Here is a 17000-nt window from a genome sequence, read left to right as displayed (position 1 = left end):
ACCAGATGCATGTCGAAGTCACTCGGCTATCCATGCTGTTCAGCTGAAATATCAAACATTCGTGATAGCATTAATCATTTGTGTGGCTTTTATCCGTAAAGAATAGTTTATTTTAATTATGGAGAAAGGCAAACGCCCCGTTGCATCTTCTAAGAAGAAAAACCCGTCAAAGAAAAACGACACCAGTGATCCTGTAAAAAACTTCGAGCTCTGGAAGAAAAAATACAACAAGACGAAAACACGAGTCAAACAGGAGAAGAAACAGAAAAGGAAGCCGGAATGGCAGGTGGAAAGAGACAATATCCAGAGACTAGTGAAGAAATATAACGAGGTAACCAGTCATGGTTTATTATGCAGAGCTTGATAGCTAGCTGACTTAACATAGACCTGGACTGAACTGCTTTTGACTGCTCCTGTTTTCACAATATCCCACCAGCGTCATTGAACTGTTAATAATACTAGTGACATCTTTGTTTTTGTCATCTAGATAAATGCCAAAGATGCGATAAAGTTTTCAGACTTCCCCATCTCCAAGAACACACTCAGAGGTAACGTCCTATCATCCTATCATGTCTCACCAATAGCTGATGTTCCGTGTCATTTGATGTGCACCGTCATCGCAATCTTATAGTAGGTTACTGTTCGGCTGACATAGTTATCAACATTCAGAGTTGTTTATCCCCCAGGTCTGATGGAAGCTCAGTACCGACAGCCCACAGAAATACAGCGGCAGACCATTGGTTTTGCCCTGCAAGGAAAGGATGTCCTGGGTGCTGCAAAAACGGGTTCTGGGAAGACATTGGCGTTCATCATTCCAGTGAGTGAAACCCGTTTAAGCATTAAAACGACCCTAAAGCTGTGTGAAGTTACTTAAAAATCATCTGATGAATTAGAGCCTGATGAATTATGTCCCTGTACTTACTGTAAGTCGCTCTGGATAAGAGCATCTGCGGAAAAAAAATGACTAAATGTAGAGCCATTTTGGACCTTTGTGTAGGGTTGTTTGAGGCAGTCTTGCGCCATAGTGTTTCATAAGTCTCTTGGGTCATATTTTAGTTGGTTATACTGAGTCCCTAGTGTAGGAGCAGTCTAAATCTACCAGGCACAGTGAACAAAAAAAGATCTCAACTATAGTGCAACAACTACATCTCAAGTAAAAGTTCATAGTGCAGTGAATTCCACATCATTAATATGTTTAAAAACATCCGAGCGCTCGCTAAGTGTGCTGACGTTGACTGTTCAGGTGCTGGAGTGTTTGTACCGTCACCAGTGGACGGCCGTGGATGGGCTGGGGGCCCTGATCATCTCCCCCACCAGAGAGCTGGCCTACCAGACGTTTGAGGTGCTCCGCAAGGTGGGGAAGAACCACGAGTTCTCCGCCGGGCTCGTCATCGGTGGAAAGGTACTTTTACGAGCGCCGCAACACACTCTGTAGAAAATGTGCCGTGGCCGTAAATGAAGATATTTTTGTGTGAGCTGTGAAGGACAGGAGGTCAGTCACCTGAACGTCCTAGGTGTAACCCGCTGGATTTCTTTTCACTGTAACACGAGTAAACAAATTTCCACATAAGAAGAACCACACACACACACACAGGTGATTCGTCTGAGGGTATCATGTCTGCGGTGGTTTCAGGACCTGAAGCAGGAGTCGGAGAGGATCCATCGCACCAACATCATCATCTGTACTCCCGGCCGTCTGCTGCAGCACATGGACGAGACGGCCGCTTTCCTGACCTCTGACCTCCACATGCTAGGTACCCTCCCCTCCTCTGACCTCCACATGCTAGGTACCCTCCCCTCCTCTGACCTCCACATGCTAGGTACCCTCCCCTCCTCTGACCACATGCTAGGTACCCTCCCCTCCTCTGACCACATGCTAGGTACCCTCCCCTCCTCTGACCACATGCTAGGTACCCTCCCCTCCTCTGACCTCCACATGCTAGGTACCTGGTGCTCTCCCCTGGCAGGGCCAAAGGTGCAAGGTCTGCCTTTATAGTTAGAATGAACTTGGTTCCACACATAAACCTAACACACTTCCTTCCCTCCCTCCTCCAGTCCTCGACGAGGCAGATCGTATCCTGGACATGGGCTTTGCTGACACCATGAACGCCATCGTGGAGAACCTCCCCGCGACCCGACAGACTCTGCTGTTCTCCGCCACCCAGACCACGTCCGTCAGAGAGCTGGCTCGGCTCAGCCTCCGGGACCCCCAGTACGTCTGGGTCCACGAGAAGGCCAAGTTCAGGTGAGGGAACCCGGGGAGGAGCGTGTGGATCATGATGACAGCTTAGTGGTTAGAGCGTTTGTGTTACGATCAATGGGTCGCACCTCTGTCCGTCGCTTTGGATAAAAACGTCAGTGTAAATGAATGCTTCACGAAGGAAGATTACGCAAAGCAGTGCATGCTGGGATATATCCAGATGTTATTCAGCCATGCAGTGCATGCTGGGATATTCCCAGATGGGAGATTTCCACTGGCTAACTTTCTTTAGCTGTGGGTAATTCCACCTTTATTTGATGCTGATTCAATGTGCTGACTTCACTTAATCACATCCATAAATGAACGTTTTGGAGACCAGAGAGGTTAGGTCCCAGCCTGCCACGCTCATTAGACATGTGGGTTTGTCCTGTTTACTGACGATCAGCTTCTACTCTGGAGGACAGCTGCCCAAGCTGAGGAGCTGGGTGTTCCTCGTCAACAGCTATTCACCTGGAACACGCTTTAACATTATTAATCATCTGTCATTTTTGAACAGATGAACATAGCAAAATTCTGAGGTAGCACAGTAAGACGTGCGTGCACAAACGACCTAATAAAGGTTGATAAAGCAAATGTATTTAGATGAATCATCCCTTTTAAATGCATCTGCTGATACAGGTGTTTTTGTGTTGATGCTGCTTTCATAGCTTCATCCTTGATTCCCAACTCTGCTCGTTTGTCAACAACAACGTGAGCATAGATACACTGTGGCACTGAAGAAGAGGGAGGAGAGAGAGAGAGGGAGAGAAGGGAGGGAAGAGAGAGAGGGGAGAGGAGAGAGGGGGGGCTAAGAAGGGAGACAGGTAGAGAGGGGAGACAGAGATGAGTGTGTTTTGTTTAAGTTTAATATTTTGATCTTTTTCTCAATGAGTCAGCTACTCCTGTTTCTTGAAGTTGTGTTTGGTGTTAGAGAGCTGTTGACATGGCTGATTCAGGGCCGAGAGAAAGAGCTGCAAGACACTGGCTCAAATTGCCCAAAATACACTTAGATAATATAATATCAGCATTTCTGAACCTTTTTTTAGTTTTTGCTTTAGTAATCGACTTTGTTAATGTTTTTGCTGAATCACACACACAAGTACTGCGCCGTTGAGTTCTTTTCATCTGAACAAAATCAGTTTTTTGAATGGACAGATGGATTGTAACATTGTGTAGGCTGTTTCCTACTAAGGGTGTTCCATAACAACTGTAGTACCTGACATGTTTCAGTCTTCTGAGTGTGTGTGACCTGTGACCTGTGACCTGTGTCCTGTGCCCCCCAGCACCCCGGCCACCCTGGAGCAGAACTATGTGGTGTGTCAGCTGCACCAGAAGGTCAACGTGCTGTTCTCCTTCATCAGGAGCCACCTGCACAAGAAGATCATCATCTTCTTCTCCTGCTGTAAAGAGGTGCGCTGGTTTTCCTCTCCCAGACAGCCCCCTTCCTGACGACGTCATGATGTTCCACACCATGTACCAAACCAGCAGGGACGAAAGCTAGAGCCCATTGAGGTTGAACCTCTCTCTCTCTCCCCCAGGTCCAGTACCTGTTCCGGGTATTCTGTCGGCTGCGTCCGGGCCTGCCCATCCTGGCCCTGCACGGGAAACAGCAGCAGATGAAGAGGGTGGAGGTCTACAATGACTTCATCAGGAAGAAGAACGCCGTCCTGTTCGCCACAGACATCGCCGCCAGGGGCCTGGGTAGGACCCTGACCTGCTGCTTGTTAAGAGCCTGTGAGCAGGAGCAGGATACCAGCTCTGACTGTGTGGCTGTTTGTTGACAGACTTCCCTGCGGTGAATTGGGTCCTTCAGTACGACTGTCCCGAAGACGCCAACACCTACATCCACAGAGTGGGCCGGACGGCCAGGTGAGCTCTCCCTCCCTCTCTCTCTCCCCCACCCTCTCTCTCTCTCTCCCCCTCTCTCCCTCCCTCTCCCCCTCTCTCCCTCCCTCTCTCCCTCTCCCCCACCCCCTCTCTCTCTCCCCCACCCTCTCTCCCTCCCTCTCTCTCTCTCTCTCCCCCTCCCTCTCTCTCTCCCCCTCTCTCTCTCCCCCTCTCCCTCCCTCTCTCACCCACCCTCCCTCTCTCCCCCACCCTCTCTCCCTCCCTCTCTCTCTCCATTCCTCTCTCTCTCCCCCACCCTCTCTCTTCCCCACTCTCTCCCTCCCTCTCTCTCTCCCCCACCCTCTCTCCCTCCCTCTCTCTCTCCCCCACCCTCTCTCTCTCTCTCCCCTCTCTGAGATTGTTGTTGCGTCTGTCATGCTGCTGTTGCATGGTCGTCCACTAGAGGGCAGTGCAGCGCTGTCCTGGAGCCCCACACTGCCTCCTCTCCTGGAGACAGAAGCCGTATTCTCAGAAGAGGAGAGCTTCTCAGATGAGCTCCTTATTAACGCCAGCTTTATCTGCTTAAGGAAAAGGGAACATACAGTTAAATACCATCACATCCAGAAAACTCTAAAGCGGAGGCTGGGGGTGATGTAGACGAGCTCGAGGGTTAGTGTTGTACGTGGGGAGGAGAGGGAGGAGGAGAGGAGGGGGGACACCCTGGGCTGTTCGCCCTGGGCTGTTTGCTGGCTCAAGGAGCACTAGAGGGGGGCGGTATCTGCTCCACGATTGACTGTTTGCTCAGCTGCAGTGCTGACGTACGTGTGTGTGTGTGTTCTTATAATCAGGCATTGTTATACGGAGTATCCCTCGGGAGTGAAGCAGCTCAGAGGAGAGAGAGAGAGAGAGAGAGATGGAGAGAGTCGTACTGTTTGAGAGTGGGTGTGAGAGAGGGTTTGTGTGCTTGTGTGGAGGGAGAGAGGGGGAGGGAGAGAGAGCTGGTTAGAGAGAGAAGAGAGTGGGTAACAGGAGAGAGTTGAACTGGAGAGCCTCAGTCAAATGTACCAACAAATTGCAGTGTTCTGCCAGTAGCTGTGTCGAGCTGTCAGTGTTCAGTGTGTTAGTGTGAGAAACCACCTCAGCAGGGCCAGCTTACCCTGACCCCCCCCCTCCTCTCCCTGACCCCCCCCCTCCTCTCCCTGACTCCCCCCTCCTCTCCCTGACTCCCCCCTCCTCTCCCTGACTCCCCCCTCCTCTCCCTGACTCCCCCCTCCTCTCCCTGACTCCCCCCCCTCCTCCCCATCTCTTAAGTTCCCTGACATCATGTGTCACGCCTCTCTAACAGGATTGCACCACACTCTCTCTCACTTCCCCCTCTCTCTCCTCCCTCCCCTCCTCTTTACCTCTAATAAGATTGTACAGCACACTTTCCCTCTCCCTCCCATTCACTCGTCCTCCCTCTCGACCTCCCTCTCTCTCTCCCCTCCTCTCTCTCTCTCTCTCTCTCTCTCTCTCTCTCTCTCTCTCTCTCTCTCTCTCTCTCTCCCCTTCTCTCCAACAGGATTGCACAGCAGACTCTCTCTCTTTCCCAAAGCATATTATCTTCCATTTGTATTAGTGTGAAGCCTGGCCAATATGCTGCTCTCTGAGGGAGCTGGCATCCATGAGCTAGAGCTCCTAGATGAGAGGGAGGGAAGAGGGGGACTGGGAGCGACTCTAAAGCCAAGTACTCATTCTGGCTGGTGTTCCAAAATGTATCTTTGTGTGAGGCAGAGAGAGAGAGAGAGTGTGTGTGTGTGTGTGTGTGTGTGTCAGGTGTTGGTTGCTGAAAGAGCAGCAGCTGCTGGTGTCAGACAGCTCCTAACACATTCCTGTCTCCTGTGGGCCTCACTCTGCCCTTCTCCTCCTCTCCCCTCCTCCCCTCCTCTCTCCTTCTCTCCCCTCATCTCCCCTCCTCTCTCCTCCTCTCCCCTCCTCTCTCCTCCTCTCCTCTCCCCTCCTCTCCTCTTGGGTGTGAGGAAGAGGAATGGAGCGATGATCCTCTCTTTCTCCTTCTCTTCCATTGTGACTCTTCCTGTCCATCTCCACATCAGGCGATCAATCTGTCTCTGCCTCTCTCTGTTGTATCTCTCTACCCTGCCCTCCTCTCTCTCGCTCTCCTGCCTGCCTCACTTGTCTGTGTCTCTCTCTCCATTCCTCTCATCTGTATCTGGTCTCCATCTGTCTTGGTTACAGAACTAGCTACAGGCTGATTTAGTTACCTCCCCTCCTCCTCCTCCCTCTCTCTGCATCTTCTTGTCATCTTTTACATCAGTTTCTTTATTTTTAGTAGTTCTCCTGCTTTCCCTCCATCTGCCTGTCTCCCTCCATCTTGTACTTTGCTTGTCCTCTCCTCCCCTCCCACCCCTCCTCCCCTCATCCTCCTCCTCTCCTCTCCACCCCTCCTCCCCCCCTCCCCTCTCCTCCCCTCCTCCCTCCTCCTCCCCTCTTCTCCCTGATTGGTCGCCTCCTTCCAACCTGCCCCCGTGTCTCCTGGCAGGTACAAGGAGGGAGGTGAGGCTCTGCTGATGTTGTTGCCCTCGGAGGAGAAGGCCATGCTGGCCCAGCTGCAGGAGAAGAAGGTTCCCATCAACAAAATACAGTCAGTACCTCTGCACCACACAGGACTACACTACCCATAATGCCTCAGTCGCTATTAATGGCCCCGTGGTCACCTCAGTAGCTGCAGTGTCAAATCGTTAGTTCAATCTGACAGGTAGAGGGTTGGGGACTAGTAAGACTGCGCTACCCATAATGCCACTGCCACAGGAAGTGCAGTGTGGGTGGCATCACTGTCCGACGGCTCCATCACGCATCACCATGACAACACCCAGAGAAACATCCTCACATCACCTTCTGACACACACCTGGGTGACTTCGCTACGCCAGATCAACTCGTTTACCTGATTGGACCTGTAATTGGGTTTGTTTACACACTGACAAATTGTATGTTGCACCTGACTGTTTACCAAGGCGTAAACACACAATGTGACTACAGAATTACATGTGAAGACATTTTAAATGGTAAATATATTCTGGGTTATAATATTGGCTGGGGGCAGCCTCTCAGCACGGTGGTAAGCAGGGCAGCTGGAACATTGTGTCACAGTGGGGACCAGCCTCCAGTCAGGAGCCCCTTTGGCTAAATACTGATAAGCACAGGTCTCTGGATGATCCACACACACACACACACACACACACACCCTCACGCACCAAGGTCAGACTCAGTACTCTGCAGATGACCATATTGCAGTAACGGGCGCACCCGTTAACATAAAGCTACCCCCACACGTACACGCCACTCCTCCACACACACACACACGCAGAGGCTCATCGCCTTCTCAAGCATGCCTCACGCGCGCTCTGTCCCCACCGTCGTCTAGACAACCAGCGACTGTGAGGACGGTTGGTCTGTCAGCTGTGGAGGAGAGAGGAGGACGTCCTCACAACAGCACGGTTACCAAGGTTACGTCCTCACAACAGCACGGTTACCAAGGTTACGTCCTCACAACAGCACGGTTACCAAGGTTACGTCCTCACAACAGCACGGTTACCAAGGTTACGTCCTCACAACAGCACGGTTACCAAGGTTACGTCCTCACAACAGCACGGTTAGGTCCTCAAGTGTCACTCAGCCTCCCTGTCTATTTATTGGCTGTGGAGGTTAACTTAAGTACTTCTAATATTCATTCACTGTGAGAGAGAGAGAGAGAGAGAGAGAGAGAGAGAGAGACTGGCTTGGCCTACCAGGTTTCAGCAGCAGGCTGGGATGTGTGTGTGTCGGTCCACCTGGCAGAGGAGTACGGCGTGAGGAGAATGGTGATGAGGCCAGGGGACGTTCAGGATGGATGGATCCCCTCTGTGTGTGTGCGTGTGTGTGTGTGTGGTACAGGGAGCCTCCTGGGTCTGGTCCTCTCTCCTGATTTGTCGAGCTTTGACCTCGGATTTATAGCGAACCAAAGAAAGAAAGCAAGATCATGTTGTCAGGGGGTCTGACACAGACCATTTCAATATCAAGAAACATTCAACTGCGATTAAGATCAAAATCTCGGATTGTAGGATCCTTCATGCATCTCACATTGACTCAGAGGTGAAAAACCTGCTGTCTCCCATGATCTCCAGCAATTAACAAGATAATATCCACTTATTGTAGCTTTTTATGGTTATGTTATGCATCTTTAGCCTAAAAAATAAGAAACATTTGAAATAAATGGCCTTTTGAGATGAAGGCCTGCCTTTCATTCCGGGGGGACGGCTCAGAGGTTTAGATCATGAGTCAGGTGGCTGAGCGGTGAGGGAGTCGGGCTAGTAATCCGAAGGTTGCCAGTTCGATTCCCGGTCATGCAAACTGACGTTGTGTCCTTGGGCAAGGCACTTCACCCTACTTGCCTCGGGGGAATGTCCCTGTACTTACTGTAAGTCGCTCTGGATAAGAGCGTCTGATAAATGACTACATGTAAATGCAGCTGCACATCCAGACATCGCAGGTTCAAAGACACCCCCCCCATACGTCTCTCTGGGTCAAAGCGTCTGCTAAATGAAGACATTGTTCTTGTTCTCGTTTTTCTTCTCTGGTTTCAGGCTGTTCTTCTTCTGTCCTCAGGGTGAACCCAGAGAAGCTTCAGAGCGTCCAGCAGAAGCTGGATGCCTTCCTCCTTGTTCTCGTTCTTCTTCTCTGGTTTCAGGATGTCAAGTTCTTCTTCTTCTGTCCTCAGGGTGAACCCGGAGAAGCTTCAGAATGTGCAACAGAAGCTGGAGGCGTTCCTCGCCCAGGAGAAGGAGCAGAAGGAGAGAGCCCAGAGGGTTTGTGTCTCAACTCAGAAATATGAAAGAATTGAAATAACTAAATGTAGAAGTGTGATCAGTAGCCAGGGTGTGACAAGTAGCACCTGCTGAATGATTCATGAGAGGAATCCCCTATATTGGCTGTTACAAATATCTATTCTTTTGAAACGATGGGCTTCTCAACTTCAACCTTTTTGTTCCTGGCCTGAAACACGGAACGAAAACGTGTCATAGCAGGGGTTATTACTTCATTTGACCAGATCTCCATTTTTACGGGAGGGAGAAAAGCTGGAGGATATAAATGTAGATGTTTTGTTCCTACAAGACAATGTTTTTATTCTCCCCCTCATCACACACGTCTGTGATCTCTCTCTCCTTCCCTCTGCCATTCTCTCTCTCTTCTGCCCTCTCTCTCCTCTCTTCTCTCTCTCTCTCTCTCTCTCTCTCTCTCTCTCTCTCTCTCTCTCTCTCTCTCTCTCTCTCTCTCTCCTTCCCTCTCTCCATATCTAACAGTTCTAGTGTTGACTCTCTCCTCAGTGTTTTGTGTCCTACCTTCGCTCCGTCTACCTCATGAAGAACAAGGACGTGTTTGATGTGTTCCAGCTCCCACTCCAGGAGTACGCTGTGTGAGTACACGGGGGAGGCGGGGGGGAGGGGGGGAGAGAGAGTCGGAGGCGGGCAGAGATAATCACGTGTTGCTGAAGTGTGATGTGTCCTGACTGAGGTCTCGGGTGTTCCTGAACAGGTCCCTGGGCCTGGCCATGGCCCCCAGGGTCCGCTTCCTCACCACAGCCCAGAAACAGAGGCGCACCAGGCAGGCCGGGGCGGAGGGGGAGGAGGAGGAAGACCTGAAGAGCTTCAGGGCCAAGCTCTTAGGAGACGGTCCTGGTGTTCCAGACTGCAGAACCTCAGACAGCGAGGAGGAGGAGGATGATGATGAGGAGAAAAGACCTAAGGGGCTCTTTGGTGCCGAGGAAGAAGAAGAAGATGAAGATTTGAGAGACTTGGACCTGCTGATGGTGAAGAGGAAGGATGTCTTCAGTTTGGAGGAGGAAGACCAGAGTGATGAGGTAAGACCCCCGTTCAGGCTGCACACCTGGGGCCATCTGGTTCAGGCTGCACACCTGGGGCCATCTGGTTCAGGCTGCACACCTGGGGCCATCTGGTTCAGGCTGCACACCTGGGGCCATCTGGTTCAGGCGTGAGCTGGCGCCAAGGTCTTCTCTTAGATTATTATTACTACAATCGCTAAGACAAATCTTCCTAAGAGGCCTGGCAGTGTCTGAACACGGACCTGCCTGCTGTTGAAACTTTAAAACCCAGTTTTCAAACCTCCGGTCTCCAGTGTCTGCTTTCTATGTCGGTCAGAAGGGGAGAAATCTATCAGGAGCACAATTGTGTGTGTGTCAGTGATTGAACCCGTGCCCACGTTTGTGGACGGGGGGGGGGGGAGTCAGACGACTGCAAGTAAAGAAAGAGAAATAGGTCTCCTCGAACCCCTTCCTGGTTATATTTAGCGTTGGAGCACCTCAGGGAAAACAAATTGGGCTAGCTCCCATGTGAAGCAGGAAATAAACCACCCTGGTCATCCTGTGGAGAGACAAGCCTGAGGGTGGAGAGGAGAGGGTGGAGAGGAGAGGGTGGAGAGGAGAGGGTGGAGAGGAGAGGGTGGAGAGGAGAGGGTGGAGAGGAGAAGAGAGGGTGGAGAGGAGAAGAGAGGGTGGAGAGGAGAAGAGAGGGTGGAGAGGAGAAGAGAGGGTGGAGAGGAGAGGAGAGGGTGGAGAGGAGAAGAGAGGGTGGAGAGGAGAAGAGAGGGTGGAGAGGAGAAGAGAGGGTGGAGAGGAGAAGAGAGGGTGGAGAGGAGAGGAGAGGGTGGAGAGGAGAGGAGAGGGTGGAGAGGAGAAGAGAGGGTGGAGAGGAGAGGAGAGGGTGGAGAGGAGAGGAGAGGGTGGAGAGGAGAGGAGAGGGTGGAGAGGAGAAGAGAGGGTGGAGAGGAGAGGAGAGGAGAGGGTGGAGAGGAGAGGAGAGGGTGGAGAAGAGAGGGTGGAGAGGAGAGGAGAGGGTGGAGAGGAGAAGAGAGGGTGGAGAGGAGAAGAGAGGGTGGAGAGTTTGTAAAGAGGTCAGGAGGCGCTTTGCTTCAATGGCCTGCTGCACAAGGCCCTTCCTCTCTCCTCCTCTGTCCTTATCCTACCTCCTCTCTCCTCCTCCTCCTCCTCCTCCTTGGTGATGTGCTCACGGTGTCTGGAGGAAGTGTGTCTCGGCAGAAGCGTACACCGACGCGTCTCTGGTGGAGGAGTGGGAGGATACGAGGCATGATTCAGACACGACTCTCTCCAGGGAACACTGCTAGTCTCTCCGTTACTATGGTTTTATGGGAACGGTGGCTTTTGTTGCGTACGTTTACCGTTTTTTTTTTCTGCTTTTGGAGGTGTTGGTGCGGATGGATCAGGCCCCCACAGCCAGTGGGAGATGAGAATGAGTTGTGGTGCTTCCAGCTGCATCAAGGGTGGTGATGTGGAGAGTGTTACCTTGTTTTACTGGAGAGGAGGACAGAGAAGAGAGAGAGGTCAGGGGTGGTGATGTGGAGAGTTACCTTGTTTTACTGGAGAGGAGAGAGAGGGCTGCTTCACCTCCTTCACCCAGCAAACTTGCGTCCCTGCGGCTGGACTGTTCAGATCAGTTCCCTCAGACACAAGTCCCCCATCACCCCTCCTCCCCCATCACCCCTCCTCCCCCATCACCCCCCCTCCCCCATCACCCCTCCTCCCCAAACACCCCATCACCCCTCCCCCTCCTCCCCCCTCAATTCTGCTGAACATGAAAGTAATTTATTTAGATAGAGGACTTCTCTAAGTTCACCACGTCTTATTCAAAACCTTCCGCTTGATATCATTGGCTATCGTAGTTCGAATACCGTCTGTTCTCCCTCTAGGTCAGGTGTTGAGTTATTGGTTCTGTGTTTCTTAAAGGGATCGATCAGTGAACACCGAGCCCTACCCCCCCCCCCCCCCCCCCCCCCTGCAGTTTGTCCTGGCGCAGAGTCGACGCGATATGGTGGAGACAACTCTTTCTCTCACCCTGACTGTAATTTGATTGGCAACAGTCCCACATGCCCCGCCACTCCCAGACCAGAGATTTGTCCTTTTGGAAAAGCAGCTTTTGTGCGGTGAGATTGATCGAAGCAATCTAGTGAGAGCAGGCCTGTCGTCCTCTCAGCTCCCGAGACAGGCGGATCACAACACAGCTTCTCACAGAACGCTCTGCCACGGAAACTTCCATTATGCTAATTGCTCTCGTCACCCTTTAACCCTCTCTGCTGCTGCCCCATGTTCCCTTCCAGGGTTTAGGAGACTTATTAAATGTTTTACAAGTCCCTGGTTCTCTGCAGGTGAGCAGGGCTGTGTGTGACCTGAGTGAGCAGGGCTGTGTGTGTGACCTGAGTGAGCAGGGCTGTGTGTGACCTGAGTGAGCAGGGCTGTGTGTGTGACCTGAGTGAGCAGGGCTGTGTGTGACCTGAGTGAGCAGGGCTGTGTGTGTGACCTGAGTGAGCAGGGATGTGTGTGACCTGAGTGAGCAGGGCTGTGTGTGGCCTGAGTGAGCAGGGCTGTGTGTGTGACCTGAGTGAGCAGGGCAGTGTGTGGCCTGAGTGAGCAGGGCTGTGTGTGTGACCTGAGTGAGCAGGGCTGTGTGTGTGACCTGAGTGAGCAGGGCTGTGTGTGTGACCTGAATGACCTCTCCCCTCCCTCCCTCCTCCCTCCCCTCCTTAATGATGGTGTTTGGTTCGGTTCAGTCCATTGATTGATTGATTGATTCCTCCATAGATTGGTGAGTGTCTGATCTCCACTCCAGTCGATTAATTGGCCGTGAGCCATGCCTGTCAGGGCGACGGGGAGAGGGATGCTCGTGGAGCTGAGCTGTCCAAACAGAGAACAAGCCATAAATCAGGCCTATCCATGAGCCAGGCTAAACTTTTACTCTCATGGCACTATGAGAATGTCTTCCAAGCACCCATATATCATTATGCTTTATGTCTTGAATCAATCTCTGGTGTTAGCTCAAGTGCGGCGAAGAGTGTGTGTGTGTACATGTGCGCACGCATGTATGAAGTTGTGCGTTTGAATTAACCGTTCCCAAATATTTCTTTTTTAAAAGATGTGCTTCACTGCAGCGTGTCTCGTAGCTCCATCAAGATGCCCTTTCTATCACCTAACCCTCTCCCCAGCCCAGCCCGGCCTCTCCCCAGCCCGGCCCGGCCTCTCCCCAGCCCAGCCCGGCCTCTCCCCAGCCCGGCCTCTCCCCAGCCCAGCCCGGCCTCTCCCCAGCCCCTGCCCGGCCTCTCCCCAGCCCAGCCTCTGCCCGGCCTCTCCCCAGCCCAGCCCGGCCTCTCCCCAGCCCGGCCTCTCCCCAGCCCAGCCCGGCCTCTCCCCAGCCCGGCCTCTCCCCAGCCCAGCCTGGCCTCTCCCCAGCCTCTCCCCAGCCCCAGCCTCTCCCCAGCCCCGCCTCACCACTTGAGACATTTCTCCTCCCAGAGTTCATGCTGGAAGTTGGTGAAAGACGCGCTCCTAAACGGGATTAAACGTCTCTCCCCTTTTTCATAAACGATGAAATGAAATGCAAAGATCTTAGAGTCTGAGAGGGGATTTTTTTTTTTTTTTGCAAGATGCCGATATTGAATTTCTTTTCAAATCTTTTTTTTCTGAGACACATTTTTTCAAGGGGCGCATAATTTCTCCATTAAAAATGCAGTGCAATAACCTCACACTCAAAGAAATGTCAACGCTTCATTCACAATCCTCTGCGCTCTCCGTTTCTCCCGTGTGAAGCACTTATTAAACGAGGAGATTTAAGAAAATGAGGTCTAGAGGTGAACCTTCCCTGGGGTTTTTCTGCTTCAGGAAGATGGGATGTGAGAAAATGGAGGCATGGTGTGAGAATAGCTAATGACTTCAGGTTTGATTTCAGAGTTGAAACTGAAAGATCCTGTGGATGTCTTTCGCTAATGACGATTTGCTCCGTTTTTTAGTGACCTTGACAACACCCCAGAACGCAGAGATTGGATTTCCGCGGTCACAGAACACCTCAGACATCAGGGCCTCCTCCTCGCATCGCTTGTCTTCCCGCAATCCCTTTGTTGGGCAGAACCATTCATTTCATCCCTTAATCTATTCCAAACGGCTTTGAATCGAATTCTTAAAATTGATGACGCTACTGCTGGATAGTTGAATACAGTCTTGTCTGCAGAACAATAACGCACGAATACAAAGGGAATTTGGGATGGATTTTTGGGTAAATCACTCATGAGACGAATGGAGATGATGAGAACAATGACTATATCCTGTGTGAGAGGGCTGAGATGCAGCGTCTTTATCTGTGACCGAGCGTCCCTACCCTACCGGCCCGTTTTCATTTGATAATTCACAAGTTGTTTGTTTTTAGGATTTGTGGAAACTGTCCAGAGGACGTTTTCCGGGACCAACGTTCTGAAGGACCCTCTGTTCATACGCTCTTATCGGTTAAACCTAATTGACGATGTTCATCAGCGCTCCCACGTCAGAAATCGCATTATTTATCGAACCATGAAATGCATAACCTTTCCAATTGACCCCAGATTTGTCAATATATGGTTAAGCGAGCACGCAGGCGTAAATTCTGTGTTGAAAACGAGCCAGAGACCGAAGCATCGACTCGCAGCCCCTGGTCGTTCTGGAGCAAGCAGCGCTGTCATTATAATCTGCCATGCAGTATTTCTGCCTGGCGCCGAGAGCCAAGTCAGCAGGCTGCGTCGCGTGTTAATCTCAGCTCATATTCCAGAGGTTTGTTTTATTAACACCTGAGGCAGGAGGGCTCTCTATATTACTCTTAACGGGAGAGGGCTTGGCTGTTACGTGCCAAGAAAAGTACATTTACTCTTGGCCACGGCGAGGAAACTGAGTTCATGTTAGGCAAACAGCTCTTTAAGAACAAAGAATTGGCGCTGCGTTGTGAATGTTAAATCTGGTGTTGTAGTTGATGTTCGTGGCAGCCAACAGCAAACACATATTCTGAGTTATCCTTTGTTGTTGAAATTATGAGGTGAAAGGTCAAATTATTTCATGTTATGTGTAGTCCTTGGCTTGCCTTTGCGAATGTTTAAAAAATCTGATGTTTTGAAAAAGGTGTGAAGAGAAACCTGGTGTTTACTGGGACACTCACCGCCAGACACTGTAGGATAATGGGAATTGACAGTTTAATTTGAGAATGGAAGTGGTTCATAGAAGAGTCGCTACCTGAAACAATGGGAAACAGGAAATGAAATTTGTCACGGTTCTTCAATCTGCTGCAGCAAATGGACGGGGGCCAGATTTGAGCCTTTTCAGTTAAAAGCTCAGAGATTGAGAATTGTTTCAGGGGAAAGATCCCTCTCAAGGTTGATTGATTCTGTCATCGTGTTCTGAGATTTTCCCTCCTCTGTCTGCCTACTTGTCATCGTGTTCTGAGATTTTCCCTCCTCTGTCTGCCTACTTGTCTACGTGCGCTAGGAGAGTGACACCAATCTCAACACGAAAACAGAGAAGGAGACCAAATTCAAAGACGCCAAGAAGGCCTTGAAGAGAAACTTCCAGCTGAACACCAAAACCATCTTCACGGACGACGGACAGGTTTGGACACTTATCATCAGTGGCTTTTCCCCCTCTAGGAAGTTTATCTAACAGCCTTTCAACTCTTCAACTCAAACTAAACACACCTTTTAGTGGACATACAAGCCTGGAACTTGTATTTGTGTGGTGTGTTGAGCTGAAAAGTGAAATATCCCTGTTGGTAATGACCGCATGTTGACCCCTCCACCCACCACCCCCACCACCTCCCACCCCACCACCTCCCACCTCCCTCCCCCACCCCCTCCACCCTCCCCCACCACCCCTCCACCCTCCCCCACCACCCCCTCCCCCCAGGTGGTGCAGCAGTGGCCTCCTCTCCAGAGGACGGCAGTGCCGGTGGAGGGCGATGAGGAGCAGTCTGGGATCAACGTGGAGAAGGCCAGGGAGCGTCTACGTCTGGAGGACCAGGCCTTCGACAAGCAGGAGTACAGCCGCAAGGTCAAGGAGAAGAAGCGGGTAAGAGGCAGTGGAAACGTGGATTCAAAGGTTTTAAAGTGAACCGGGTCTGTGTGAGCTTTATCAAAGAGGCCTGGGTTCGAATCCGGCCAGAATCCTTGGCTGCATGTCTACCTCTCTCTCTCTCTCTCTCCTTCCTTTTTCCTGTCTACCTTGAACTGTCCTGTCCTATAAAGCATGAAAATGACCCATTTATATATATCTTTAAAAACCGGTTCTGACTGGATGCTGTTCTAGAAACCAACAGCAGAGTTCCCAAGCTAAACCAGATCACTGTCAGTCGCAGGTAGAATATTCAGGGATGAAAAATATCCCAGCTGTCGTTCTCTCTCACATACTCACCCCGCCACGAACAACACACTCGTTTACACACGCTTTTACACACTTAGGCGCACACACACACCCCCTCCAGTCATTAGCTGAGAGTGATTGAGGCGAGGTAGAGACCAGCTGGGTCTCTGGAATGACTGCAAGCAGCTGCTGTTGCTGACGGGAGCAGAGACCAGGAGACCAAACTAGGAGACCAGACTAGGAGACCAGACTAGGAGACCAGACTAGGAGACCAGACTAGGAGACCAAACTAGGAGACCGGACTAGGAGACCGGACTAGGAGACCGGACCAGGAGACCGGACCAGGAGACCGGACCAGGAGACCGGACCAGGAGACCGGACCAGGAGACCGGACCAGGAGACCGGACCAGGAGACCGGACCAGGAGACTGCCTAGCATTCGACAAGCTTCCCCACGGACCCCGCCTCCTAGATTAAATAACCTCTCCCTGAAAAAAGGCAAATGACTAAGCAGCTGTTCCTACCCCCCCCCCCCCCCCCCCCTATGGACCCCATCATGACCAGAACCATTACACTCCTAGCCCTCCTCCTCCTCCTCCCTCTGTCACAGGAACGCTCTAGAACGCGCAGAACGGATCAGAAACAACTGCAGATTGTTAAACCAAACAGCTTCACTGCTTAGACCAGCATCCTAACCCGCCCCTGCCAGCAACACGCTACATTCAC

At 51.4% G+C, this 17000-nt stretch overlaps 1 protein-coding gene across 1 annotated transcript in view; it reads left to right on the top strand.

Annotated features, from left to right (window-relative positions):
- The first annotated feature begins 33 nt into the window (after nt 1–33).
- ddx10 (DEAD (Asp-Glu-Ala-Asp) box polypeptide 10) overlaps nt 34–17000 on the top strand; it is a 28519-nt gene continuing 11552 nt past the window's right edge. Inside the window, exons 1-15 of the mRNA XM_067228993.1 lie at nt 34–331; nt 488–548; nt 687–817; nt 1244–1402; nt 1634–1754; nt 2056–2245; nt 3523–3649; nt 3778–3940; nt 4024–4108; nt 6606–6707; nt 8821–8908; nt 9428–9516; nt 9636–9960; nt 15409–15528; nt 15823–15984. Of these exons, the coding sequence (XP_067085094.1) occupies nt 119–331; nt 488–548; nt 687–817; nt 1244–1402; nt 1634–1754; nt 2056–2245; nt 3523–3649; nt 3778–3940; nt 4024–4108; nt 6606–6707; nt 8821–8908; nt 9428–9516; nt 9636–9960; nt 15409–15528; nt 15823–15984 (2136 nt within the window). The 5' untranslated portion in view covers nt 34–118. The remainder of the gene's footprint in view (nt 332–487; nt 549–686; nt 818–1243; nt 1403–1633; nt 1755–2055; nt 2246–3522; nt 3650–3777; nt 3941–4023; nt 4109–6605; nt 6708–8820; nt 8909–9427; nt 9517–9635; nt 9961–15408; nt 15529–15822; nt 15985–17000) is intronic.

The sequence above is a fragment of the Osmerus mordax genome, chromosome 25 (assembly GCF_038355195.1).
Source record: "Osmerus mordax isolate fOsmMor3 chromosome 25, fOsmMor3.pri, whole genome shotgun sequence".
NCBI lineage: Eukaryota > Metazoa > Chordata > Actinopteri > Osmeriformes > Osmeridae > Osmerus > Osmerus mordax.
Note: the sequence above shows the minus strand (reverse complement) of the source record. Positions and strands in the feature narration are given on the sequence as shown.